Source organism: Priapulus caudatus, unplaced genomic scaffold (assembly GCF_000485595.1).
Source record: "Priapulus caudatus unplaced genomic scaffold, Priapulus_caudatus-5.0.1 Scaffold40, whole genome shotgun sequence".
NCBI lineage: Eukaryota > Metazoa > Priapulida > Priapulimorpha > Priapulimorphida > Priapulidae > Priapulus > Priapulus caudatus.
In genome coordinates this window covers 664,207-689,060 of record NW_014577101.1, presented here as the reverse complement: position 1 = coordinate 689,060, position 24,854 = coordinate 664,207, and the positions used below count along the sequence as shown (strand labels likewise).

General features: G+C 40.3%; 2 protein-coding genes across 2 annotated transcripts in view; one reads left to right on the top strand and one right to left on the bottom strand.

Annotated features, from left to right (window-relative positions):
• Window positions 1-7,125: 7,125 nt before the first annotated feature.
• Window positions 7,126-9,519, top strand: LOC106820099 (la-related protein 6-like). Its single transcript, XM_014824658.1, has 2 exons — window positions 7,126-7,515; window positions 7,950-9,519. The coding sequence occupies exons 1-2, from the start codon at window positions 7,269-7,271 to the stop codon at window positions 9,269-9,271; spliced, it is 1,569 nt and encodes a 522-aa protein (XP_014680144.1). The 5' UTR covers window positions 7,126-7,268; the 3' UTR covers window positions 9,272-9,519.
• Window positions 9,520-13,963: 4,444 nt separating this feature from the next.
• The window catches only part of LOC106820134 (RIIa domain-containing protein 1-like), a 14,223-nt gene continuing 3,332 nt past the window's right edge, over window positions 13,964-24,854 (bottom strand). Inside the window, exons 2-4 of the mRNA XM_014824685.1 lie at window positions 17,685-17,761; window positions 15,352-15,398; window positions 13,964-14,747 (exon numbers count right to left, since the gene is read on the bottom strand). Coding sequence (XP_014680171.1) covers window positions 14,674-14,747; window positions 15,352-15,398; window positions 17,685-17,761 — 198 coding nt within the window. The 3' untranslated portion in view covers window positions 13,964-14,673. The remainder of the gene's footprint in view (window positions 14,748-15,351; window positions 15,399-17,684; window positions 17,762-24,854) is intronic.

Sequence of the window (24,854 nt, the reverse complement as noted above, 5' to 3'; positions counted from 1 at the left end):
TTATATAATTGTTTACATGTAAGGGGAAAATTGTGAGTGATGGATTACAGGAAAAAAACTTGCTTCAGTATCTTAAACTAAACTAATGAAGACGATGTGACGACAGTTACTGAAAGCAGGAACCATGTTTTTCTCCCTCCGAAAAAAAACCTGAATACAAAATGGCATGGGAAATTGGGAACCATCACAGCGATGTCGCATGCAGTACGTAGCGCTCATAGGGCTATGTCTCCCAGGGTACTACTGGAACGTACCCTGGTAACTATTTGATATGGTTATTGAGGACATGGTCTGACGGAGCGATTGAAAAACGTTTTTGTTTCAGCGGTGACCTAGCATTTTTATGGCTTTATTGAAATGACCATGAAATGTACTTTCTGCTGACATGTGAAGAGTAAGTGTCGGATAGCCTTTTGACCCTCAAGAGGAGGGTTAAACATGGATTTGTTTACTGTTAGAAAGAATGTGACTGCCGGGTTTGCTAGTAGAATCTATACATGCCTGGATGTATGAGGCTACAATGTCACTGAAATTTCAAAGGCTAAATTTGGTTGAAGAAGGTTTATGCTCCTTAAATCGTATAATTTCTATGGCATTCTGTACTGTCAGTGTGTTACATGTAACTTATGCCACTGCCAGTGCATGTGGCGGTGATAGTACGGTGTAGTTTTTGCCTGCGTTAATTAGTTACAGGTGGCAGCTCTCTATTTTAGCCTGTAGGCTTGCGTAGGTAAATGGATGAGTGCTTACCTATTCTGTCTTGCTAATAGTTGTTGCTATATACTACGTACGATGGGAGCTTTCATCTTTAATCTTGAGACACTCAAACGTACGCGCCATCTCGTGGCAACTGAACTTTCATAACGATCCCAACGAACATTTCTTCGAGAAGGTTTCTGATACCATCCCAGTGTTCGAAATAAGGGCTATCCGTTTGTCCGTACTTGTCCATTTCCACGGAGGACAAGTAGATCTGTCCGGTAGCTTGTCCGCCGGAGAAGGAGAGAGAGAAAGAGAGAGAGCACGTGCAAGAGTGAGAGAGAAAGAGAGAGATAGAGAGAAAGACAAAGACAAAGAAAGAGAGAGACAACGAGGGAGAGTGAGTGTGAGTGAGCGAGAGAGAGGGAGAGAGAGCGCGCGAAGGGAAGAGAGAGCAAGAGAGAGAGAGAGAGAGAGAGTGTGATCGAGCGAGAGAGAGAGGGAGAGAGTGATCGAGCGAGAGAGAGAGCACAAAGGGAAGAGAGAGCAAGAGCGAGAGAGCGAAAGAGAAAGAATAAGAGAGACAACGAGGGAGAGTGAACGTGGCGATGGGAAGGTGCTCTTGATTTGTTTGCCAGTGAGTTTAGCATCAGAACACCTGCCGTCATGTGAGCGCTGTCGCTCTGCGGCACTTGTTATGTATATCAGAAGCAGATAATAGGAAAGGAGTGTGACTTCAATAAACAAGGGAAATTCGTCATTTACTAGCCTTAGAATACCTACGATTTACTACGCGTAACTCAACCAACTTGAGCTCAAATCGTACACAGTACATTCGCCTAGCATCATGCAAAATCGTTTCCCCGTATACACCCGCAATCCGGAGATACAGACTAAAACGTACGACACGATTCTCCATTTTGTTGCCAGAAAACCGAATGTATAAACCGCCTAACTTGAAACAATAGGCAGCTACTAACGACTCTTGCGCACTCTTGTGCCCTCGGCGATGCGGTGTGGCTCGCTGGGAGATTGGACATCGGCGAGCTAATCTTTTACCTATTTACAGCTGGTATGCCCCACGCACGCACGCCTACTGCAATCAGCAGCAGCTCTAGCTCCAATCTCCCAGCGAGCCGCACCGCATTGCCAAGAGGGCACAAGAGTGCGCAAGAATCGTTAGTAGCTGCCTATTGTTTCAAGTTAGGCGGGTTATACATTCGGTTTGCTGGCAACAGAATGGAGAATCGTGACGTACGTTTTAGTCTGTATCTCCAGATTGCGGGTGTATACGAGGAAACCATTTCGCACGATTCTAAGCGAATGTACTGTGTAGGATTTGAGCTCAAGTTGATTGAGTTACGCGTAGTAAATCGTAGGTAATCTAAGGCTAGTAAATGACGAATTTCCCTTGTTTATTGAAGTCACACTCCTTCCCTATTATCTACTTCTGATGTATATGTATAGGTAGGCCCCATATATTATCAGGGGTTAATAATGACAATGTTTGTCATTATTAACCCCCTGATATTATATATATACAGTATATATTATATATATTATTTTATATATTAATTATATATTGGTATAATTGGTATATAGTTATATAGTATTATAATATACCGTAAGAATTTCGTCTGCGCAGCGTCACATCCCCGCGTTCTGGCTCCCGGCGTAGCCTCGCAGGAATTTGTACCGGTTTTATGCGCACTCTGGTCTTTTGACAGGGCGGAATGCAAAGCCGCGACCTATTCCCGGCGTAAACACTGTCATTTTTGAGTCTGTGTTGTTTGTTCTGTGCGACTTTACAATCCAGTGGTCGACATTTGGGGGGTTAGAAGTCTCCGCCGTTGACACGGGCAAAAAGCGTTATCATATACCATATATAAAAGTCAAATTATAGAATAAGGTGTTGAAAATTTTGAATTTTAAACACCCTTATTCTATAATTTGACTACGTTTTTATCTACATGGGTGTTTGTGTGTGACTTTACTACTACGTATGTATATATATATATATATAGGGATGATAATTTTCCTCGGATCGAGAATTTCTCGATTCACTGTCTCTGGAGCCGATTTATGTGGAAACGTCTAAATTCGATATTCAAAACCTGTATTTCAACTGTCATCAATACATTTATTCATTAAGATTCTTCTCTGTCCACAATGCACTATAATTCACTGTGTTCCCAATTGTATTCCTACTATGTGGTCGCCTCTGATCCGCAGAAACTGGGGCCACGTGTGACCATAACATCCGATTGTCTCATCTCTAGCCAATTTATCAAATGGGATCTGGGCCTTCTTATTGTTCCAATTTAGGGCCAAGTATGAAATGCCGAAGGTCGAAAGGCCTTTTTCGCTAGAAGGGTCGGGGTCATGCCTTCCGGCAAATTTTTTTTTAGCAAGCACAAAATGGATGTTTTTATTATAAGATATTTTCGTTGAAAATAAAATACGATATAAAGAGGCGTTCGTGAAAAGATCTAGCATGAAGCGTTTATTGATACTTATATACGCGAACGGGCGCCTTGATACAAACATAATTTATGCATCATAACAATTGTATTTGCGTCGGGTGGCGCGAGGGGGCGCTGGCATTCAGATGCGGCTTGTACAATAAATATATGCAGTTACTAACGCAAGGGCGGCACCCGAAATATGAGATGTGTTACACACTCTATTGGTACGAACCGCACTGAGGCTGTAAGTAATACTGAACACTGTTAACCTAGAAACACACAACAGGACAGTTTTAAACAATCATTGCAAGGTTATGTTTAATGACGCGACTGACCACTGTAAGTACACAGAATGCAAGAATCTCGAGTAAGTCTAGGTCTTATCAAATTGTGAATTGCCAGTGAAAACCGAGTATCTCTTCATACTCCGCCCAGTGGCACACGACAACAAAATAAAACATTTTAAGCACATAATGGAAATGTGGAGAACGTTGTAATATTATATAACAAATACAATTATTTTTACGTATTTATCAACAGTAATCACATTTGTAGTTAGTTATAATGAATTGAATGAATAGTTGGCGTCGCCCACCCCCCCATCCAACTTGTGAATTTCTCGCTGAAATGAAATTCTTTATTCGTCATCCTTTCTATATATAGATAAGATTTTTTCATCTGTGAGCACGGTTTGCAACGTACAAGTGTCTTCAGTAAGCCGGGAATGTCAGAGCAACGAAGGGTGAAGTTTTAAACAACATCATGCATGGAGCTTATATGGTATCAGGACTAGATAATGATCACATTTGTTCATGTATTAGCTCCTGATGGTATCAGGTGACGTCACTGCGATAAGCTTGGTGTTCGCGGTGTGACGTTCCTGCGTGCAGTTTATATAATTGTTTTACATGTTAAGGGGAAAATTGGAGTGATGGATTACAGGAAAAATAAAAACTTGCTTGCGTATCTAAACTAAACTTAAGAATACGATGTGACGACAGTTACTGAAGCAGGAACCGATGTTTTCTCCTCTCCGAAAAAAACCTGAATACAAAAGCACTGGGAAATTGGACCATCACAGGCGATGTCGCATGACAGGTAGCTTAGCGCTCATGAGGCTATTCTCCCAGGGTATACTGGAACGTAGCCCTGTGTAACTATGTGATATGCGTTACAGGGTGTGTGACACGGATTTGTACCAGGGGGGGGGTCTAACGGAACGGCGCAAGACTTGCTCGACACCACGGTGGCTTCGCGGCGGAAGGGGGGGTCTGAGGAATTTTTTGAAATTAGACTCCTTCAGATGCGTTTTCCTCGCATCTGACACACCACAATAACTTCATCCGGACCTCCTGGACCCCTCCCCCTGTACACGCCCCTGGGTTAAGGTTAGGGAGTAGACGTAGGCGACTCCCTAGACTCGTTAGTAGAGTAGGCGAGGTACGGTCCGGCATATTAGATAGTACCAGGGCATTATACGCTCCTGATAGTACCAGGGTACGTTCCGGTATACCGGACCGTACCCAGGGTACGTTCCGGCAGTACCCTGGGGGACATAGGCCCTCTCAGCTGCAGTAGCAGGCTAGCTATTCGAGATTAACGGGGTTTTAAGGTTGTTTACGGGCTTTTTTTATCAGTACACACACAACCGTGTAACAGAACGTTTTTCATTGAATGCGTAACAATGTAATATATACACAGATATTATATATAATATAAATATAATATATATATTAATCAAGGTTTAGCAAATACAAATTTAGTACAACTTGCATTTCACACAGTGCATTAGCTCCAAGAAACGGTCTTGCTAGGGTTAGAAGACCATAGTATACCAGTTAGAAGACCATATCTATAGACAATCAGTCGCACAGCCTCGTAGGGCTAAAGCCCGGCGCACACGTGAGTAATTTTACTTAAATAAAATGATGCATACGTCAAAATACTCACGCGAAATATTTTCAGCGTCCGCCGCACACGTGAGTATATCAGTATAATTACTCAAGGTATAAGTGGTAATGTAGATCACGTGACTGTGCGCAGCCAATACTGGGCGCAGTCATTTTTAAAATGATTTAAACGCAAGCGCTGTGAGTATACCAGTGTTGAGTAAATTTACGCAGCTAGCGCGCACACGTGGAGTATTTTGACGCATGAGTCAAAAATTATCAAACATGTTTGATATCGAGTTTCTTGATATGCGTCAGAAAACTCAACGAAAATCCGGCGCACACGTGAGTATTTTGACGCGGGCATCATTTTACTTGGGTAAAAATTACTCACGTGTATGGTGTACGAACGAGGTCATACAACAAATATGCTTAAATGGACATAATTTTAGCTTAGATGGACGTAAAAATTGCTTAAATGGACCTAAATATGCTGATTTGGCTAAATAGGCGCTGATAGAGCTGATAAGCAAAACAACTGCTGATTGATGCAAAACAACTGCTGATTGATACAAACAACATGTTCAAATGCCTATATCAGCAGAATAAACGCCCATTCACGCTAAACAAATGTCCATTTCAGCAAATATGTCTCCCTCTTGCTGATATCAGCACTAACAAATGTTCATTTCAGCATAATTGTCTCCCTTTTGCTGATATCAGCGCTAACAAAAGTCCATTTCAGCATAAATGGCTGCCTTTTGCTGATATCAGCGCTAAGAAGGGCTATATCAGCAGTTATATGCTAATTAGGCAAACATTTTTACCATTTTGCACACGGGACGCAGGCCAAACATAGTAGTACTAGTAGCCGCGTGCGTGCGTGCGCGTGTGTGCAAATATAGCTGATTTGGCGTAAACTTACTTGCATGAGCCCATATAGCTCTTTCGATATCAGGGTCACTGGGTACAGAAGTACGTGGCGCCATTCTTACGTTGTTCCAACATTAGCCTGAGGAGCACTACTGAAATTAAACAGCTAATCATTCAAGAAGACAATAATATTAATGTGTTTTTATTATTTATACTGAACCACTAGCATATACATTGAACACAGCTGCCATCTACACCAAAAAATTCTCCTAATTCTATTAACTGATATTTTATACGTTAAAATAACGATGATATTGGTTACAACGAAGAAAATATATAACCATAAATATTTAATTGGTGCAGAATACGGATTTGTGCAAAATTCGTACATTGACACTGGAAAAAACTGTTGTGTGAAGTTTATACATTGAAATTGTGGTTATTAAGCTTGAATAAAGTGTATTCTGCTTATGTAATGAAACTAGATTAGTATTATATACTCTTCACTTTTTCTGCCTATGGACGCCATCTGTTGGCTAATGTCACAGTTACGCTTCACAGTCACAGATACGGATGAAATTAATTTCGTTTACTAATTTTACAAGGTAACAGAGGCATATAAAGATATCCTGCAAACGCACGCACATGAAACACACGCGCGCGTATATAAGCACAGAGTCCACACACACACCGTGCAGAAATGCAAGCACAACGCTCCCGTACCCGCACGCAGCCTCCGCGCTTGTGTTATGTACCGCGCGCGTAAGTACGTACAGCGTACAGAGGGGCCATATCCTGAGCAAATTGATTATTTCTAGGCAATTATTGGGCCTGTTGGAGACAAAATTTATTGACCAAATTGAATAGTAGCAAAAAATTGGTTACTTTGGTTCTGATTAAAAAATAAATTGCAAATTAGGTGAGATATTTATTTGACTGAATGGATAATTTTGTTCAATTACTCATTGCATTTATTTAAACTTTTCCACTTTAATATGAGGAACATTTTTTTCTTTGTTGGAGAGCAGGTTCGTGCCTTATGTCCTTATCCGCCGGAGGCTATGTCCTTGACAGCAACCTGACACTGAACAACAGAAAGAATGTCTATCTCTCTCTGCAGTCTCTGCCTGGCACAATGACATGAAAGAATTTCTTACCCACAATGCTCGGCGGGTGAGAATGCCGCCGAGCATGCGCGTAGGTAAGCGCAGATCGTGGATTTGTGGTGGCGGTGATCCGCTGGAGTTGCTGCAACCCTGAGTGGGCCATATTTCTCCCGTTTCTGCGCCGAAAACCTTCCTCTCTGGGATTGGGAAAGCGAGATACCTTTCTTAGTCCTAGCATGGAGAAGGCTGCGGTGTCAGTTGCAGCGGGAGATGCGGGAAACGGCACCAATATGGTAACAGCGACGATGCCTCCCGGTGGCGCAGCAGGTGTTCAGACCACAGCCTGTGGCACAGGTCGGACAGACGTTCACGACGTCATGCCCGAATTGTACGTGGTTTGTGTGTCCGACGAAGAGAACGAGACTGGGCAGGCCAGTGACGGCGATATTGAAGGTAGCCCTCGTGAACGGAAATCATCTCATGGTAAATATTTGGGCCATACCATTACCATTTACAAATACCAGGCGGCTAGGGCCTAGCCTTGTGGCCCCCACAATCTAATCTATAATTATTGTAAATAACAGTCAGGCTTCAGTCGCGGAGTGAGCACCTTGCCTGTTAACCTGGTAATCTAGCAATGTACGCAGCACTGATAAATGCAACACGCTTATTTATTGAAACAACTTCGTTGATTCTATTTGTTATATAGATATATAATTCTGGCCGCACTAATAAAAAAAATCAGGTATTTGTTCATGCAGGATCTCGTTCGTCATGCAGTCACTAAGTTAGTCACTAGTAACTGAGTCAGGTCAAAATCTAACAGATCCTGTTAAGACAACCTAAATAAGGCAAAAAATATAGGTATAACAAATAAGAATAACATATAAGATGTTATAAATTGCTATTATTTTCAGGGAGTAAGGAAGATGTTGATGACTGGAAACCCCCAGATGAGGAATTGCAGCAGAAGATCATCAATCAGGTTGAATTTTACTTCTGCGATGCAAACATAATTAAAGATGCTTTTCTTCTAAAACACGTCCGGAAAAACAAAGAGGGGTTTGTCAGCATCAAGCTTATTACATCCTTCAAGAAGATGAAGAGCCTCACAAAGGATTACCGTAATGTCGCCTACAGTCTACGTAAGTCTGAGAAGTTGCGGGTCAATGACGAGGGGACGAAGGTCAAGCGGATTGAACCGCTTCCCGACTGGGACGAGACCACACCGTCCCGGACCATCGTCGCCATGAATTTGCCTCTCGAAATACCGAGCATCGAGACTGTGAGTCAGATGTTTTCGAAGTGTGGCGAGATCTCGCTAGTGCGAATCCTGCGGCCTGGCAAAGCAGTACCGCCGGACGTGAGACCGCACGCAGCCAGCCATCCTGAGATCGGGCAAACCATGTGCGCCCTAGTGGAGTTCGAGAAGGCAGCGTCGGCTGAGAATGCAGAGAAGCTGATGAACGACAGGTCGGACTGGCGCAGCGGCCTGCGAGTGGTGAAACTCGCAAAGAAGAAGGAAAAAGCCGTCAAGGCAAAAGAGCAAGACAAGCTGAAGAAACAAGGGTCCTCTGGTCAGGCTCTAACGCCGACGGAAGAAGGAATAGCGGGTAAAGATGACAAGAAAAAGCGCAAAAGGAACAAGCGAAGGCCTGGTAGCAAAGGGAGCATGTGCGATGGAGAGGTCTTGTCAGACAACCCGCAGGGAGAGAGGGTACCAGATGTTCACCTGCTCTCACCACACGGGCGACCTCGCAGCTCCACTAGCGAGGGTGAAGGGCTAAATATGTCCAAAGCCGCCGACATCCGAATCAGTAGCCCGCGCTTCGAAGCCAGGCCACGAAGTCGTACGTGGAATGCCCGTGACACCGACTCCATTGAGGATACAAACCGCTTGAGAGTTTCTCCTTGCATAACACCCAAGTCCACACCAACGACTAGCAGGAAAAACACGCCGAAGAGTAGCCCGGGCGTCAGACGCAAAGGCCAGCCGGGAAACAAATCGAGGGAATGTGAGGGTGAGGCGACCGTGTCTCCATCTAGTCCGTGGGTCCAGCGCCGTCTCTTGGCGGCCAGTAGCAGCCCAGGAGTGTCGCCAGTATGTAGTCCCCGACTGGGTAGACGGCAAGTTGGTGACACTTGTGGGCTACTCCGGCAGCCGAAAGGACCGGATGGGTCCACGGGATTTTATGGCGGAATCGGTCGAGGTAAAAGCTGTGCTGGTGTCTCACAGTAAAAATGCATTTGTTGAGCAGACCCAGTTTATGGCAAGGTCATGGTACGTGCAAGCGATAAGGCTAGTTTTATTTGTTTGTAAACGTACATTTGTGAAGAGTAAGACTAAAACGTGTTTAATGGTTGCAATATACATGCAGGATTAGTCGATTCTCTGACACCATGGAACACGTTTAAAGGGAGAGTTTACTCTAGGTTCTAGGGTTATTTTCAGCTAATTTAGGTTATAATTACGCTACATAAAAAGTTTGATGATACAATCGCCATTAGAAATATTTTTTTTTAATGTTTTAAAACTAACGACTACAGTTTGATTACAATGACGGTGGCGCCACTCAAAGCGGACGATCTGATAAGTTGCGCAAAACCACTTTCCAGCCAAGGGCTACAGAGGGTGTTTCTTATTTATTCATTTAAAAGCAAAAGGATTGTAATATCTTATAAACGACATATAGTTTCAGTTATAATTTGGATAAATTTGTCCTAAAATGAACATCGTTCGGTTAAATAGCATTTAGGTATAAATATAATTGCACTTTTGTGATTAGCCCTTGGTCTGTAACGTGCAAAATAAATTGTCAAATACGCAACTTTTTCGGAGTGGCAGCACGGTCGCGGGTGTCATAGCGCCGTTCAAATTTCGTAGCGTTGATGTGTAATTAATTATAACAATAAATTAGGTATCTTGTAACAAATACGTGTGGGTATAGACGATTTGTTATACAGTAAGTACAGTTGTATGCAGTAAAATCCTAGAGGCTACTGTCCCTTTAACATTATGTGGGCGAATTTCCAAAATTAGGTTTAAAATGAAACATTTTGTTTTAATACGTTTTTTGAGAAATGGCTTCCCAATTTTTGAAATTTTATGTTAATGATTATCCCCACCTACTCTACTTGTACAATGTGTGTAAATATACATTACAAATATATGTTGCAAATATATCATTTAGCGGTATTTGTTTTATAGTTGAATTAACATAGTTTTATAGCTGAATTTTATGTTCATAATTTGTCCAAAATGGTGTGAATGTTACATGTTATAAAAATAGCAAATCCCCAAGACATAAATACAAATACATTCTATATGTATTAGTGATCTTCATTTCCTTTGTTGATTCCCCTAACTTGTAGGAACTTTTCTATATCTTCAAGCAAGGTTATCACACATTTCTTTTATGAACATGATTGCTGTTTGATTTTGAGTGCACTTATAGTTTAAATAGAAATATTTTCTTACAATTTGATCCTGTAAGAGACTGAATAATATTTATTGAATTGATTTTACTCATGCAAGAAAGCCTATTGTCTCACGCAGTATGACACGCTCTGTGTATGATAAGACCATAATAACAATATTGTTTGTTTGCAATTTTTTTTATTGATTTTTTACCATTTTTTAATATACATTTTTTTACAAATTGTATCACTACATTATTTAAATCTGTAGGCAACATTTTATGTACCAAGCAAAACAAACATTCAACATAAAAGGTATCTCCACACAAGCACACCCAAGAATGTAGACGCTATGCTGAATTTGTAAAAAGACCCTAAAAAAAAGGGAAAAAAGCCTACCTACCTACCGAAATTTTTCAGCCTCGGTTTGATGAGGGCAAACAAAGAACTTTTTAATCGTGGCCTAATCTGTTTGACCCGCTCACATTTTGTTCTCTGTTATATGCGTGCTAGTTTGAGTGCGATAGGCAATAATAGCACAACTGTATATATTCGTGTGTTGTGGAACTGGTACACTTGAATAAATGTGCTATTAATATTTGTTGCTATTAAAATATTAAGGGACGTGTGTGTTAGGGGGGGTCAGACTAAGGTGCTTCTAACAGGTAACTACTTTATCTTTAAGAATGCAAACATAGCCCTACGTGTATGGCAGGCGAGGTGGGACACAAATGGTATTTAGTGACGGTCACAAATTCGAATTAATGTCTATCATATATATTCTATTTAGACTAGTGACTATCATATATTCCATTTAGTGACAGTCATTAAATCAACCAATCAGATACAACTTATTTTTTCTCAGCCAATCATAGGCATGGAATTATTGATAAACACTAAATGATTTAATGATAGACACTAAATACCATTTGTGTCCCACCTCGCCTGCCATATACGTGTACCTACCCGTATGTATGTGTAAATGTGCCCAACTGAAATGCAAAAGTGCATGCAGGGATATGAGAATTAAAATTGATTTATTATTTTGCCACGTCATGTTGATGGCATGAATATGAATATCATATTATGTTTGTGATACTACTGGCTTTTGGGATGCGCTACTCATTAGCAATATAAATGCAATTTGTTTTCGTTTTACAACCTTGCTCAAAGCACAGCCAGCTTACTTAGACTACCACATAGAAAAAGGGGTTCTGTTATCAATATTTTGGCTAGAAAACTTGTTGTGTTCTGCGTATATACTATTTTCAAATACATTACATTTTGTACGCATTGCATGTAAGCTGGATAGGAGGACAATGAGGAGAGAACAGTGTTAACAACCCAGAAGCAAGTTTAATATTTTTATTTGTTCACATGTACGTTTCAGTGCAGGACGGCTAGATCTATTTAATGGGTCAATAACGGGGAATTTGCCCAAGTTTGTGCATGCAGTGAAACTGTATTAGCCCACTCGCTCATCATTACATAATAGCAAAAGTATCTTAAGGTCAAGTATATGTATATATATATATATACATATATATTCAGCAACAGGTAGGTATTTGGTATAAATATCTGCCAATTTGATAGTGAAAGATTACAATGTTTAAAAATAGCTGCTATATGTGTGTAGTGATACCCTGTTCTGTGATGTTTAGGTTTGAGAAAGCACACCTCTCATACTCTCGTTAGGCAAAATATCGCGTGATGCTGAACAAAGCCTATTTGATCGCCTGCAAATTAAACTAAACCAGGTGGCGTCTTAAAAAGAACAATGTAAAAAAAATTTTTATGTACAATTCTAATAATGCTGACAAATATACTTGTATTGAAATGGTTGCTAAATAACAGTATTATCCCAGTTGCAAAATCGATGAGAATCAAAACTGGCACGATTATGTATGGTATTGCAATATCCTGTATACACCCGAAGGCAGTAAAATACTAAGCATGGCTACAGCTACTTTCCATAATAGTAAGGTAATGTATGTAAACACGATTGTATTGTTACCGGTACCATATGGATGTAATACAAAGTATCGAGGATAAAGTTATTCCTTGATTCACTGCTATAAGATGTTGCTGCTATGCGAGTTGGTAATATAGCCTAAAGTTAAGATTCAAATTGCATCCCGACTGCTTTCATGTTAATCAGAATAAATCTGTTAAAACATGTCGTTTTGCAATGCTATTGCTCATGCCATTTAAATCTGCTATCATTTAGCTGTTCGGCATGTTTATGTGTGACTAATTAAAATATGATCACATAAGTCTGTTTTCACTGTTTGTTGTTGTTGGTGTTGTTGTCGTCACCGTTGTTCTTGGTAGAGTTGATGATACTCACATGAATGTCACCACGTCCTGCACTGTGACTCATTTTCATCAGTTCAAGATAACTATTATTGATGTATAAATATACATTCGCAGGAAATTGATGTTTTGCTTAAACACTGTTTAAATATTTTTAAATTGTACCAGCAAACTATTCGCATTTCCTGCTTCAAATCCATTTCCTGTTTCAATGCCTGTTTAAACGCATTCTCTTAACTGCACCTCTGTGCTACAAGCGAATGCATACCGGGTGTAACCAGGGCTGTAGCTAGGAATTAATGTATGTTGGGGGAGCAAGATGAATGAGCGCCGGAGGCGCTCGCTTCTGGGGGGCATTCTGGGGGCATGCCCCCCAGGAAATTTTGAAATAGAAGCTCTGAAATGCCATTTCAGGTAAGTTACATACCTAAAACTCCCCAAACGGTTAAGCGAGTATTTTATCATCTTAAGTTCCCATTATTCTTTACTGGGTTCTTTTTTTGGCTGGTAGTTTAAAATGTACAAGATAGAATTCAGAGTTTGAAATTCGATGTTCACCAGTATACGTCGGTACATATCAGTGCACGGCCAATGAAAGAAGACATTTATTGATTTTTTACTAATTGTAGGGCCCTAAACTAAGCAAGGGATTATAATGGCCACAATACTGGCCGATACGAATAGATACGATACGATAGAATTGCTTCTTTGATTTTGCTTTGCTATAAGTGCATGTTTGAACCCTGGTACAGTAAGAGATGGTGAAAAGAGCAGAGAAGTTGAAACAGATACTCGTTTTTCGGAGAAAGATGATGGGGCATAAACTACCATACTTCCAGATGTTTTGTAGATTGACATGTACACTGTTGTTTGAGTGATTTTCGTGAGACTGCAAAATGGCAGCTCAGTAAAACGGCATTTAGCGTGAAGGCACGTGTGAGCGGGTGTATACTGCCGATTCATGAATCTCTACAAGACGAATAATCGCTTTGTGTGCGAATGTTAGACTGTTCACGATACAAAACGTGTTCTAAAAATACGGCATACTTCGTCACTGAATGCTTGCGTGGCAGGAGGTGTGTTTACACAGCCAGACTTGGCAGATACCTAATATCCACATGTACAACGTTCAGGCTGGATATAGGCGATGGAAGTGTCATTATTAATAATGCCTGCATTGCGAGTAACAGAAATTATACAGTTTCACGGTCTGTAACACCTTTAATAGCATACAAACTGCAATCAACCACAGGCGATGACATTAAACGTACCAATTATATTATATGAAAGGGGAATTGGATAAATGTACTGTATAACACATAAATTCTATATAAGTTCTATAATATTATTCAAGCCATAGACTAGCAGGGAAAAGTAAAATAATTTACAAGTAAAAATGCTTAGAACCACATAATATTCACAAGTACACTACAGCCAGGTCGTATAATCTAAATGATTGGTTATGCCAATATAGCCTGACCAGCTGAATTCTTTCATGGAGATATATTCTACCTGCTTTAGAAACTGGATTTTCATCATTGGTGTTTTTATCATAGCAATAGAGCAGATATGATGCCAGATTCCATCAAATTACCAAAAGAAATTCTACATGCACCATACAAGCTAGACATCCTAATAGCACAACCATGCGTTGAAGGATTATCACCCCTTCAGCACAATATTTACACATTGCTATATTTGTTTATGCTAATTATGCAATATCAGACCAGTATCCAGTAAGTAGTGAAATCCAATAAATTCCGTAATGAAAAATGTCATTTATCTCTCTAACAGATAATGAGTACAACCACAAGAGTAAGAATCGTGGAATGGCATAAAACGAACTCCTATATATACAAGCTTTACGTGCCAAGTTGAAAAAAGTTTAAAGTTACAATCCTTACTGATGGGTTAATGATGGCCTGCATGCTTCTGCTGTAGATGCTCCTTTACAATCTTGGGCAAATCTTGATTTGTGAAGTAATCTGTAATATTTAGATGACTTAATAGCATTAATCTGTCTTACATTGCAACACGAAATTGTACTGACTAAATTGTAAGAAGGACCAAAATACTGGTTTAATTCAAGGAAAAATTACCACAATGGCTGACTGGTACACATTAAAAATCAAATGTATGTATGAAAGATTCAGGACTTATATATATGTAAGCAGAACGGAAAGTCTTGCACATGTTTTTTCATAGGTACTGAAGCAGTTTATTACCTCCGCCAGGGGTTGGCAGGAGGTTATGTTTTCATCGGCATGTGTTTGTTGGTTTGTGGGTTTGTTTGTGTACAGCCTAACTGAAAAAGTTATGGACGGATTGTCATAAAATATTCAGGATAGGTCAGAAATAGGCTAACTTAGAATTGATTAGATTTTGGTGGTGATCCGGATCCAATTAATTAATTAAATAATTAATTAATACAATTTTCAGGATAGGTCAGAAATGGGGTAACTTAGAATTGATTACATTTTGGTGGTGATCCGGATCCAATTAATTAATAAACTTTTCCACAGTGAGAGAATTCAGCTGCCTTGGCGGAGGTCTGCGCTCTCCGAGTGCTCTAGTTTACTATATAATCACCTGCTGCGAATGTTCGAATGTCTTCAGGTCTTTTCAGCAGGACTTCACTGTAATAAGAGATGTGCATGTTTAATTAATCTATAATCAGTGTAACGCAATCAATGGCTCATAACTTGTTCAACACTTGCAAATGAAGAAAATCACATCATAGGAAGGTTTACTTAGAACTTTATAGAACGCTCTTAGCTAATGCAACATTAACAATTGTGCTAGTAGCAATTAGGTGCTTTGCTTTGCACTTTTGTTTAATCTCAACTTTACAAATTCGAAAAAAATTACACGACAGAAATATATAAATAGATACTTATCTAGCATATAATTTCACATATATACTTATCTATGATTCATGTATAATGTTACATTGTATATAATATATACTTATACTAATATATATATATATATTATATATACTATATATAGTATTTATGTAATAAAATAATATCTCTCTTTGGTACACCCTGTGATAGGATTTTTGAGTTTGGTAATTGTAGAGCTTCACAAAGATGCCACTTACTATGGTGCACAGAATTAACCGATTGCTCAATACCGTTACAGCAGTGCTCTCGATGTACATGCAAGAGATAGACAGCCGCCCTCTATAGAGAGCTCAAATAAACCATGTGCATATCACATGATTTTATATTGTTGGATGTATTATTGGTATAATCAAAAATAAATCCAGGCAAAGAATGACTGCCTTCCACATAGTGAGTCAATAGATTGATAGGTTGATAGGTGTATAATGTATATATATATCTTGGTTTTATAGAACAGCAACATTCTCCGCACACGTAACAATATACTAGGCGCAGTTTCACCGTTTTTCAAATATCAGTGGTTTTAATTGCATGTGTATAGAACACAATGAAAGTTCAATGTAGCTTAGTTCTCAGCAACTTGCCAATCTTCATCTTGTTAGTTACAGGGCGGCCCCAGCTCAGAGACATATAACTAGTTGCACGGTTTCACTTTATAAGTTGAACATCCCAAATATCCCATACATCCCAAATATCCCAAACATCCCATAAAAGTCAAGATTCAATTTATTTTTAGCAGTTTGGTCTGTGGGTACATGCCCACAGTCCATAAGATACAATTGTAAACATTCATCTCTAAATCAGGGTGCGCAATATCGACAGATACTGATGTTCATAACTCCGGTTCGTTACTGTCGTAACTTCCTCATTCGGTGTATTTTTGGCACAACCAGAATGTCTCTTCTTCTGCCTTCTATAGATAATGCATGATAACGACCAAAACACACTGGAGCAACAACCTGTAATGTTCAGCGTTGAAGTCGCAGTTACTGGGCCCGGCGTCGCTGTAGGAAACTAGAGCCTGTTGAACGTTACATGGGCTTACCAATGATTTTGATGCGCTGTGCTAAGGATAACCAAAAGTTTCTCTCAGCTAGACAGCCTTTCCCAATAAACACACCTCAGATCTTATAAAGTGGAACTTCCCTGAACACATAAACTGGTCTGTTCGACAAACGCTATTATAATCCATATAGATAGCTGAGCAGCCTAATTTCGTCAGAAAATGTTTTCTACTTTTTATCACATACTGATAATAACATTATATACAGCATCAATTGATTGGCTATTTATGAAGTGTTGTGCAGCTATGTTGCTGGGAATTAGAAACAATTCTAAACATTTTTATCATTATGGTTGTCATCGCACGTTATCACATGCATGTGCTACAGCTCATTGGAAACATAACTTCTCATTTTCTAAAATGTTCTTGACTGTTATGGTCGGTCATTGTCTCTGTAGTAGTGTGTCTTGACCTTATAAATGCATATATATATATATTTAGTATCATCGCCCGAGTGATTATAGGAAATCCTGCGCGCTGATTGGTCGAGACCTAGGTGAATATATTTCGATAGGTCGATGTAGGTTGATATTTCGATGTAGGGTTTACATTGTAGTGGCACCACAAATGGCGGCTAGATTTGTAAATGTTACGGAAGCCGAAATTGACAAATTTAAAGAAAATGCTGTCCCCAAAAGTACCAAAGATGTGACAAAATTTGGAGTTAAGCTATTTAAAGGTAGGTAGTTAAATTCAAGCTTATTATTGGTTTTTGTTACTCTGATTTCCAATAGATGGCAGGCACTACCTAATTTAAAGAAAATGGTTGCCGACACTTGTTTACATCTAATTTTACGAAACGTTTTATTTTGTCAACAGAGTGGTTTCAGCACTTAGTTCTTTGAAAAAGGTTTACGTTTTCTTTCCTATAATCACTCGGGCAATGATACTAAAACAGTTATTCGCCGAAGGCGAGGTGAATCTAAAACTGTTAAATATATACAACCACTCACCCCAAAAAGTTTGCTAGCATCCCTTCCACTTCGGGATGATCTGAGAGGTACTTTTCATTTTCTAGCCGTGTCTGCACCTGCAAAATTTGGATATATATATATATAGCATTTTATTAAAACAATTCTTCAATCAATGTTTATTCAAGATTTCTCATGTTTTTAGCTCATCTGACGAAGTCAGATGCAGCTTGTAGGATCGCATGATTGTGCATCCGTCCGTCCGTCAACAGTTGGGCACAAATCTTAACCGCTCGACGTACGGTCACGATATTCGGGGGGTGGGGGGGATCGTGAAAAGGACTAAGGATGACAAATTTGGGGGTCAATGGTCAAAGGTCAAGATGTGTAAACGAAGGGGGAATATTTCCACCTTATAGGAGGAAATACGGAATTGCGGCACAAATCTCAACGGCTCGACCTATGCTCTTAATATTCGGTGTATGGTGTGATGGGCAGGAAAAACCATCACCAGTGCGAAATTGGAGGTCACAGGTCAAAGGGCAGTGGGCGAAAGGTCAGATATCAGACATTTTCTGAGGACATGGCCCATAAATGGAGCAGCAGTGGAAACTTTTTTGTTTCAGCGGTGACCTACTATTTTTATCACTTTATTGAAAGGACCATGAAATGTGCTTTCCACTGACGTGCGAAGAGTAAGTGTCTGATAACCTTTTGACCCTCAATAGGAAGGTTAAACATGGTTTCCTGAACTGCCTCAATGACATGACAGTGTTATCATATTAATGGCACATCCATAATCTAGAAACCCAATAAGCCTGGATAGCCGAACGCGTACAGCACAGGCGTCACGGCTCAAAGGTCGTTGGATCGAATCCCATCTGATTTTTTATTATTTACTGTTTTCTGTATTTTTCTATCTTTATCCATTTAACTATTTTTTTCCAATTAACGCAAATATTTACATGATTTATGATTTACAACAATTTAATAACAAATAATTTTTACAACAATTATTGTTATTATTTTTTAATAGGGTTAGGGTTAGGGTTAGGGTTAGGGTCACAATGCACCATAAAACAGGAGTTTCAGGCACGCGATTTGTATCAACCAATGGGATTACCCCGATTTGGGAGGTATGCAGAATGCAGAAGGTTGCTGAAATGTGTACGCAACTGCGTATCTGCATATCTGCGCCTAACAAAGGTGTCACTACGCACAACTTAAATGTTACATTTATAACCGTAGCAACAGACCTCAGCTGAGCCCAGACGCTCTGCGGCTCTGGTTTCACCAACGGTTTTAATATTTTCTCAACCGTTCTGATACTTACCAGTACTCCTTGTGTAACACCAATTGTATATAGTAAGGCTAACAATTTAAACATGTGTCTTTTCACCAACATGTGCGCCCATCTGCACTTCAAATTGGATTGTTTGCGATGTGTCAACAAAACTAGCAAGTGATTTTTACTCTCGCGAGACTGGAACCGTGTCTCTACACTAGGTTAATTACCTTTAAATATACATTTCGAGATAGGTATCAGTCTATAAATATTTGTTTCACGTAACTATGTGCACTTGTTTTGTGGGAGTGTTTAAAAAATTCTATTAGATCACGAATCTGAAGATAGCAGGCACATGTTTGATGTTCATTTAATGGTTCATAGACTATAACAGCAGAAACTTGTAATTTTTATGCTGAATTGATCAGTAATATGTTCACAGACAGGCGAGTCTAAATGTATTCATTTTTCGACTTATCTGAGAAATTATCGTTTTAAATACTGTCACTGTGACATTGCTAATGGGGTTAGCCGCTAGCTTTGTCAGCAGGTGGCGCAGCGGGAGCAGCAGTTGTAGAGCCGGTTGCGCAATAACCCATGGCAGATGTAAACATACATCGATCACACATAGCCGATCCTATATTTTGATCAACATATCAGAACAAATCGAACACTTAAAAGAATAAACATCCACTTCACATATGCACCACTATTATCACCGTGAATCTCAATAACAAAATGGAATATAAAAATAACTATTAACAGCATACATGTAACTGAGTAACCTAATGTTCAACTTTATTATAAAAAAAACACGTGATGGATTAATTGTGAACATGATTCAAAATACGTGGCCCTGCGTAACGACAATCCAGGGACTGCAGTACTTTGTCCAAATGGCTAGCCCAATGTGATGGGAGAGCTAACAGGTTTCGCATAGCAGCAATGGTGTCTTCAGGGTCGTGGGGACAAAGGTGATGTAATTCAAAGATGGCACATGGCTAAGCAACACAAGCAGCTGCTCGTGTTCCCAGTCGATATTCCTTGTGTGGCAAACTCAGTTGTGTAGCCACATGTGTAACTGTAAGTGTTTGTCCAATGGCTTTGTGAATTTTTAATTTTATTCACAGTATTTACAAAAGGTTTGATTTAAAAATATAAAGAGTACTCGTTTGGGCTAGAGAACTGCTTGTGCTGGTACAAACACTGGGGCCGCGAACCAGTCTACGTTTCCTTCAGAACGCTACGATCTGGTCGGTGCTATAAATACTGACGTACGGCCCAAAATCACCTCAAATCGACATGAGTTTTTAACGACGTTAATATGCGATAAATTAGACGGGTCGTAGGGCGACCTGAGCCCGGCTTTACTGAACTGTGTAGTAGGGTCGTTCACACAGTAATATACACACTCATAATACAGTTATATATTAAAATGAATCTAATTTAATATCGATTTATAAATTTCAGTTATGCGAAGATGTATTTGTGATCGCAGACACTTGTGAGAAATTTAGTTCGGTTGATTCTGAACATTCTGTACTGCAGTAATTAACTGGGCTGTAATCTGCAGTGCCCTCACTCTATAACCGTGCCGTCACAGATAACCCCTGCGACATAAGAACTTGAATTATCTCCTGAACTTATTATTATGCGGTCATAAAAACACTGGGCTAAGCTACATGCCGCAATCGATTTCTTAGAGTGTCGCAAGGTTTTGTTCGTGTGCCAATTCATGCATCGAGGGAGTTCATGCCCTTGGCTCTAGATGTTTTGGATACACCGTCTACGTTCAGGAGCGGAGTGCATTATTAGAATACGCTCCCATTTACAAGTCTGTCTAAACTGCCATTGCGATAACCGTAGTATTTCAGCATAATATGAGGGGAAAAAGTGCTGGTCAGGAGGACCGGCAGTTACGTAGAGATGGTTGCCCGAGCAAAAACTTGGTGGCTTCGGGCCTCCGGGTCGGCACTAATTTCGCACGCTGGTCATATACTTCCAGTCTGTTGAAAATAAATAAATAAATAAATTCAGCTTGAATCTCAAATTCAACATCGACCGTACATTTTAAACTAGCTTTAGTACTATAGCCCATGACTTGTTGCCACAAGGTTGACTTGACTTGTAGCATGTGGCCTAAGCCTATATTACAATCTCTCTCTCTCTCTCTCTCACTGTCTATTATACTCTATATATATTATCAAGAGCATATAAAGAAGGAGAGCGTACAACGGTAAAATGCTGAAACCATGTTGCAGTATTACGTCGAATTAAGAAACTTGTGCCCCGTGTTATTTTTGACGATTCTTTCAAGTTACTTGATCAGCTTGTCCTACGCTTGTTTATATGAAAACAACGCGCATGTCCCTACGATGCACACGCTGCGAGATAATCGAGGCAGGTTGAAAATCTGTATTTTCGGCTGATCACCGATTAGACCATTAGTCAATACTGCGCGAAGCCGCTGCTCTTGAAGTGTGGCCAGTGTGTTGCTTCGCGGGTCGCCGCTGTGTAGCGGCCATAGTGGCGCTGCACTGCACTCATACTACCAGAGTTTACATATAGCATCCAGCGTGAGGTGTGGGCGTGAGTGGCAAGTGGGGGTCATCTACTATGGCAATCAAATAACAGACGTCAGTTCATTCCATTTGATCAATCATGACGAGAAAACACTGGCGAGTTTACCGAAGTTATACAACACGTTCGAGAGAACAGTGCAGCAGTAACGACTGATCTCCGAGTCAGTTTTCGGCGAAAATACCAGATTTCCACTGCTCATTATCTCAGCGTATGGGCATCGTAGGGAAATTCTTAACCTACATCTAGAATACAGTACTTAGGAAAATGCATTCCAAGAGTGTTTACAAGCCGCTTCTAAAAGCGTTCATCTGCCGAGATTTCACACACCGATTCTGACCAAAATTGTGCATTATCACTCATAAACACAACGTATTTCGTGGAACATAGTTCTTACCTTTGTATCAAATCTTCTTTGCGACCTCTTGTCGATGCTCCTCTTTCATAAAGTTTACCTTTAGAGAGTGTACGGTAAGTTTGTCATATGTCGCCATTAGTGTATCCAGGGTGTGCATCAGTACGCGGATAATCTTGCACCGCTACAGATTTGCTGCCCTCCAGCGGCAACTGTTTCTAGCGGCTAACCCCATTAACTGTATGCTGACTCTGTAGGCTGCATGTATTATAGCCATGACTGACTACATGTGTCATATTGAAATTTAACTTGTGTGTTCGTGCATGAGATGCACGTAGGTGCCTGCGTATATACAATGCACATGCATCTGCGAGCACATATTTACTATGTTCTGGTTATAGTTGCGGGCGATTAACAATTATCAACATTATTAGTATTATATAAGCTTGCAAAACTTGCACTTTATTATGAAAATTCCTTTTGTTTATAATATAAATGAATAAAATAAAATAACAATTGTAAACATTTGGTAAGAAGCTATGAATCGAAACTAATTAATCATTATTTGTCGTATTTCTTACAGCGAATAATAGCGAATACATAGCGAATAATAGCGAATACATCCCTCAATACTCTCAATGTCTCATTGATAATTTTAGGGATACAACACCCTAGAATTTAGGGTATATTATGATAGTAAGTGCATAAATAATAGTATATAGGTCTACAAATTTCTATATTAGGTAAACCTAATCGGTAACATCCCCGTTGGCCTACTCCCATTTTGCCTACGTCCCATTTCGCCTACTCTCAGAATCGGCAATATTCCCATTTCGCCTACTCCCATTGTATTTTTATGCTAAGTACTGTATTTTCTATTTTTGTCAAGTTGTGTTCTCATTATTTGTACCTATATTTTCTTCTGGTTTCCATAGTCTATGTTAGTATGTATGCCAATCAAAACCATATTTTATTATTTATAAATGATTATTTAGTGAACAAACCGATCATAGACGAAATGGGAATGGTGTAGATTGTGAGCGTAAACGAATTTGGAGTAGGCGAAATGGGTGTAGGCCAACTGGAAATTTTGCTGTAGGTGCAATGGGAATTTTGCCCTAGGCGAAACGGGAGTAGGTCAACCGGGAATAAACCACCTAATCATGCATTGATCAGAGGATTGCAAATAAATGCCTCAGCCCTCAAACAAACGCCAAAAGGGGCATCAACGAACGACGGGTGCCGTAGGCCTACCTCCAGCCACTTTGTAAATTTTACAATTAACCAAAGAAGACGAAAGAGAATTCGGTCACCGAGAATTCAATATGGAATGACAGAGATGAAGAAACTACGGGGAAACTAGTACTACTACTACTAGTACTACCAGTACTACTACTACTACCCACTAGTAGTAGTACTACTACTACCCACTAGTAGTAGTACTACTACTACTACTACTACTACTACCCACTAGTAGTAGTACTACTACTACCCACTAGTCAGACGTCCCAACTCTCCCGGTCTCACCGGGAGACTCCCGGTATGACACGCTGCTCCCGGTGCCCCGGAATGAGGTCAGAAGCTCCCGGTCGTAACATTTTTCAGCCATATGAAAATTTACATCAGTAAATCAGTAAATTACTAAATTTGCCGTTGTTGTTGATGTGGTACTTTGATTCCAGCGAACATTCCACAATAAAAGGCGATAAAACGATGATTTTTCATGTATACTTTATAAAAAATGGTGGTGTGCCGCGACAAACACACACACACATCGCAGCCCGCCACAACTTTTTTCCTGTTTTTGCGCACTGCGAAAAAACGGCGATGGACCTGGCTCCCTTTCTTGGATTGCTGGATCCCTTTCTTGGACTTTCCCAACTTGGGACCTCTGCCACTAGTAGTAGTACTAGTAGTAGTACTGTTATGCTGAAGGGGTCGTTGTCGTATCAGGTAGGCCTACTACAGATATGTACCCGAGGTACATATATGAATACACAAAGTGCACCAGACTTGTACTACAGAAGTGTACCCTAACCCTAACCCTAACCATAGCCCTAACCCTAACCCTAAACATACCTCATATAAAAATATAAACATAATACTAAACAACCTAAAACTACCTCGGGTACATATCTGTAGTACCGCTGATAGGGTCTATGTCCCCCAGGGTACTGCCGGAACGTACCCTAGGTACCGTCCGGTATACCGGAACGTACCCTGGTACTAAATACTACTATCTAATATGCCGGACCGTACCTCGCCTACTCCACTAACGAGTCTAGGGAGTCGCCTACGCCTACTCCCTAACCCTAACCCTAACCATATCATTATCAGCTAGATAGTTACCAGGGTACGTTCCGGCAGTACCCTGGGGGACATAGACCCTATCAGCTGTAGTACCTGATACGACAACGACCCCATCTGCACTACTACGGCAGATGGGGTCGTTGTCGTATCAGGTATCAGGTCTACAGTAACAGATATGTACCCGAGGTAGTTTTAGCTTGTTTAGTATTACTATTAAACTATTATGTTTATATTTTTATATGAGGTATGTTTAGGGTTTGGGTTAGGGTTAGTGTTAGGGTTAGGGTACACTTCTGTAGTACAAGTCTGGTACACTTTGTGTAGTACCTGATACGACAACAACCCCTTGAGCACTAGTGACTAGGCCTACTACGTCGACGATAAATGTTGAACAAGTGCCGCGGAGCAACAGCGCTCATCTCACGTCTACTGCGGTGAATCTGTGGTGGAGTGGTGGGATTCTAGTAAACCCTGTTAGTCCCAGATGTGTTCACATACATGCCGAAACAGTGGAAGGCACAGGGATGGTATCAGGAACCTTCTCAAAGGAATGTTCGTTGGGATCGTTATGAAAGTTGCCACGAGATGGCGCGTACGTTTAGGCAGGCTTTCATTTTTAAGGGGCGCGATCGCGCTCGCGCTCCACCGCGCACCCGAAATTGTGCCATGGTGTGCGCATCAT

What these genes read in the sequence shown, in the direction of transcription:
- LOC106820099 (XM_014824658.1), top strand. Translation starts at nt 7,269, where the DNA reads ATGGAGAAGGCTGCGGTGTCAGTTGCAGCGGGAGATGCGGGAAACGGC. An exon ending in TGAACGGAAATCATCTCATG is followed by an intron (nt 7,516 to 7,949) that starts GTAAATATTTGG and finishes TATTATTTTCAG; the next exon opens with GGAGTAAGGAAGATGTTGAT.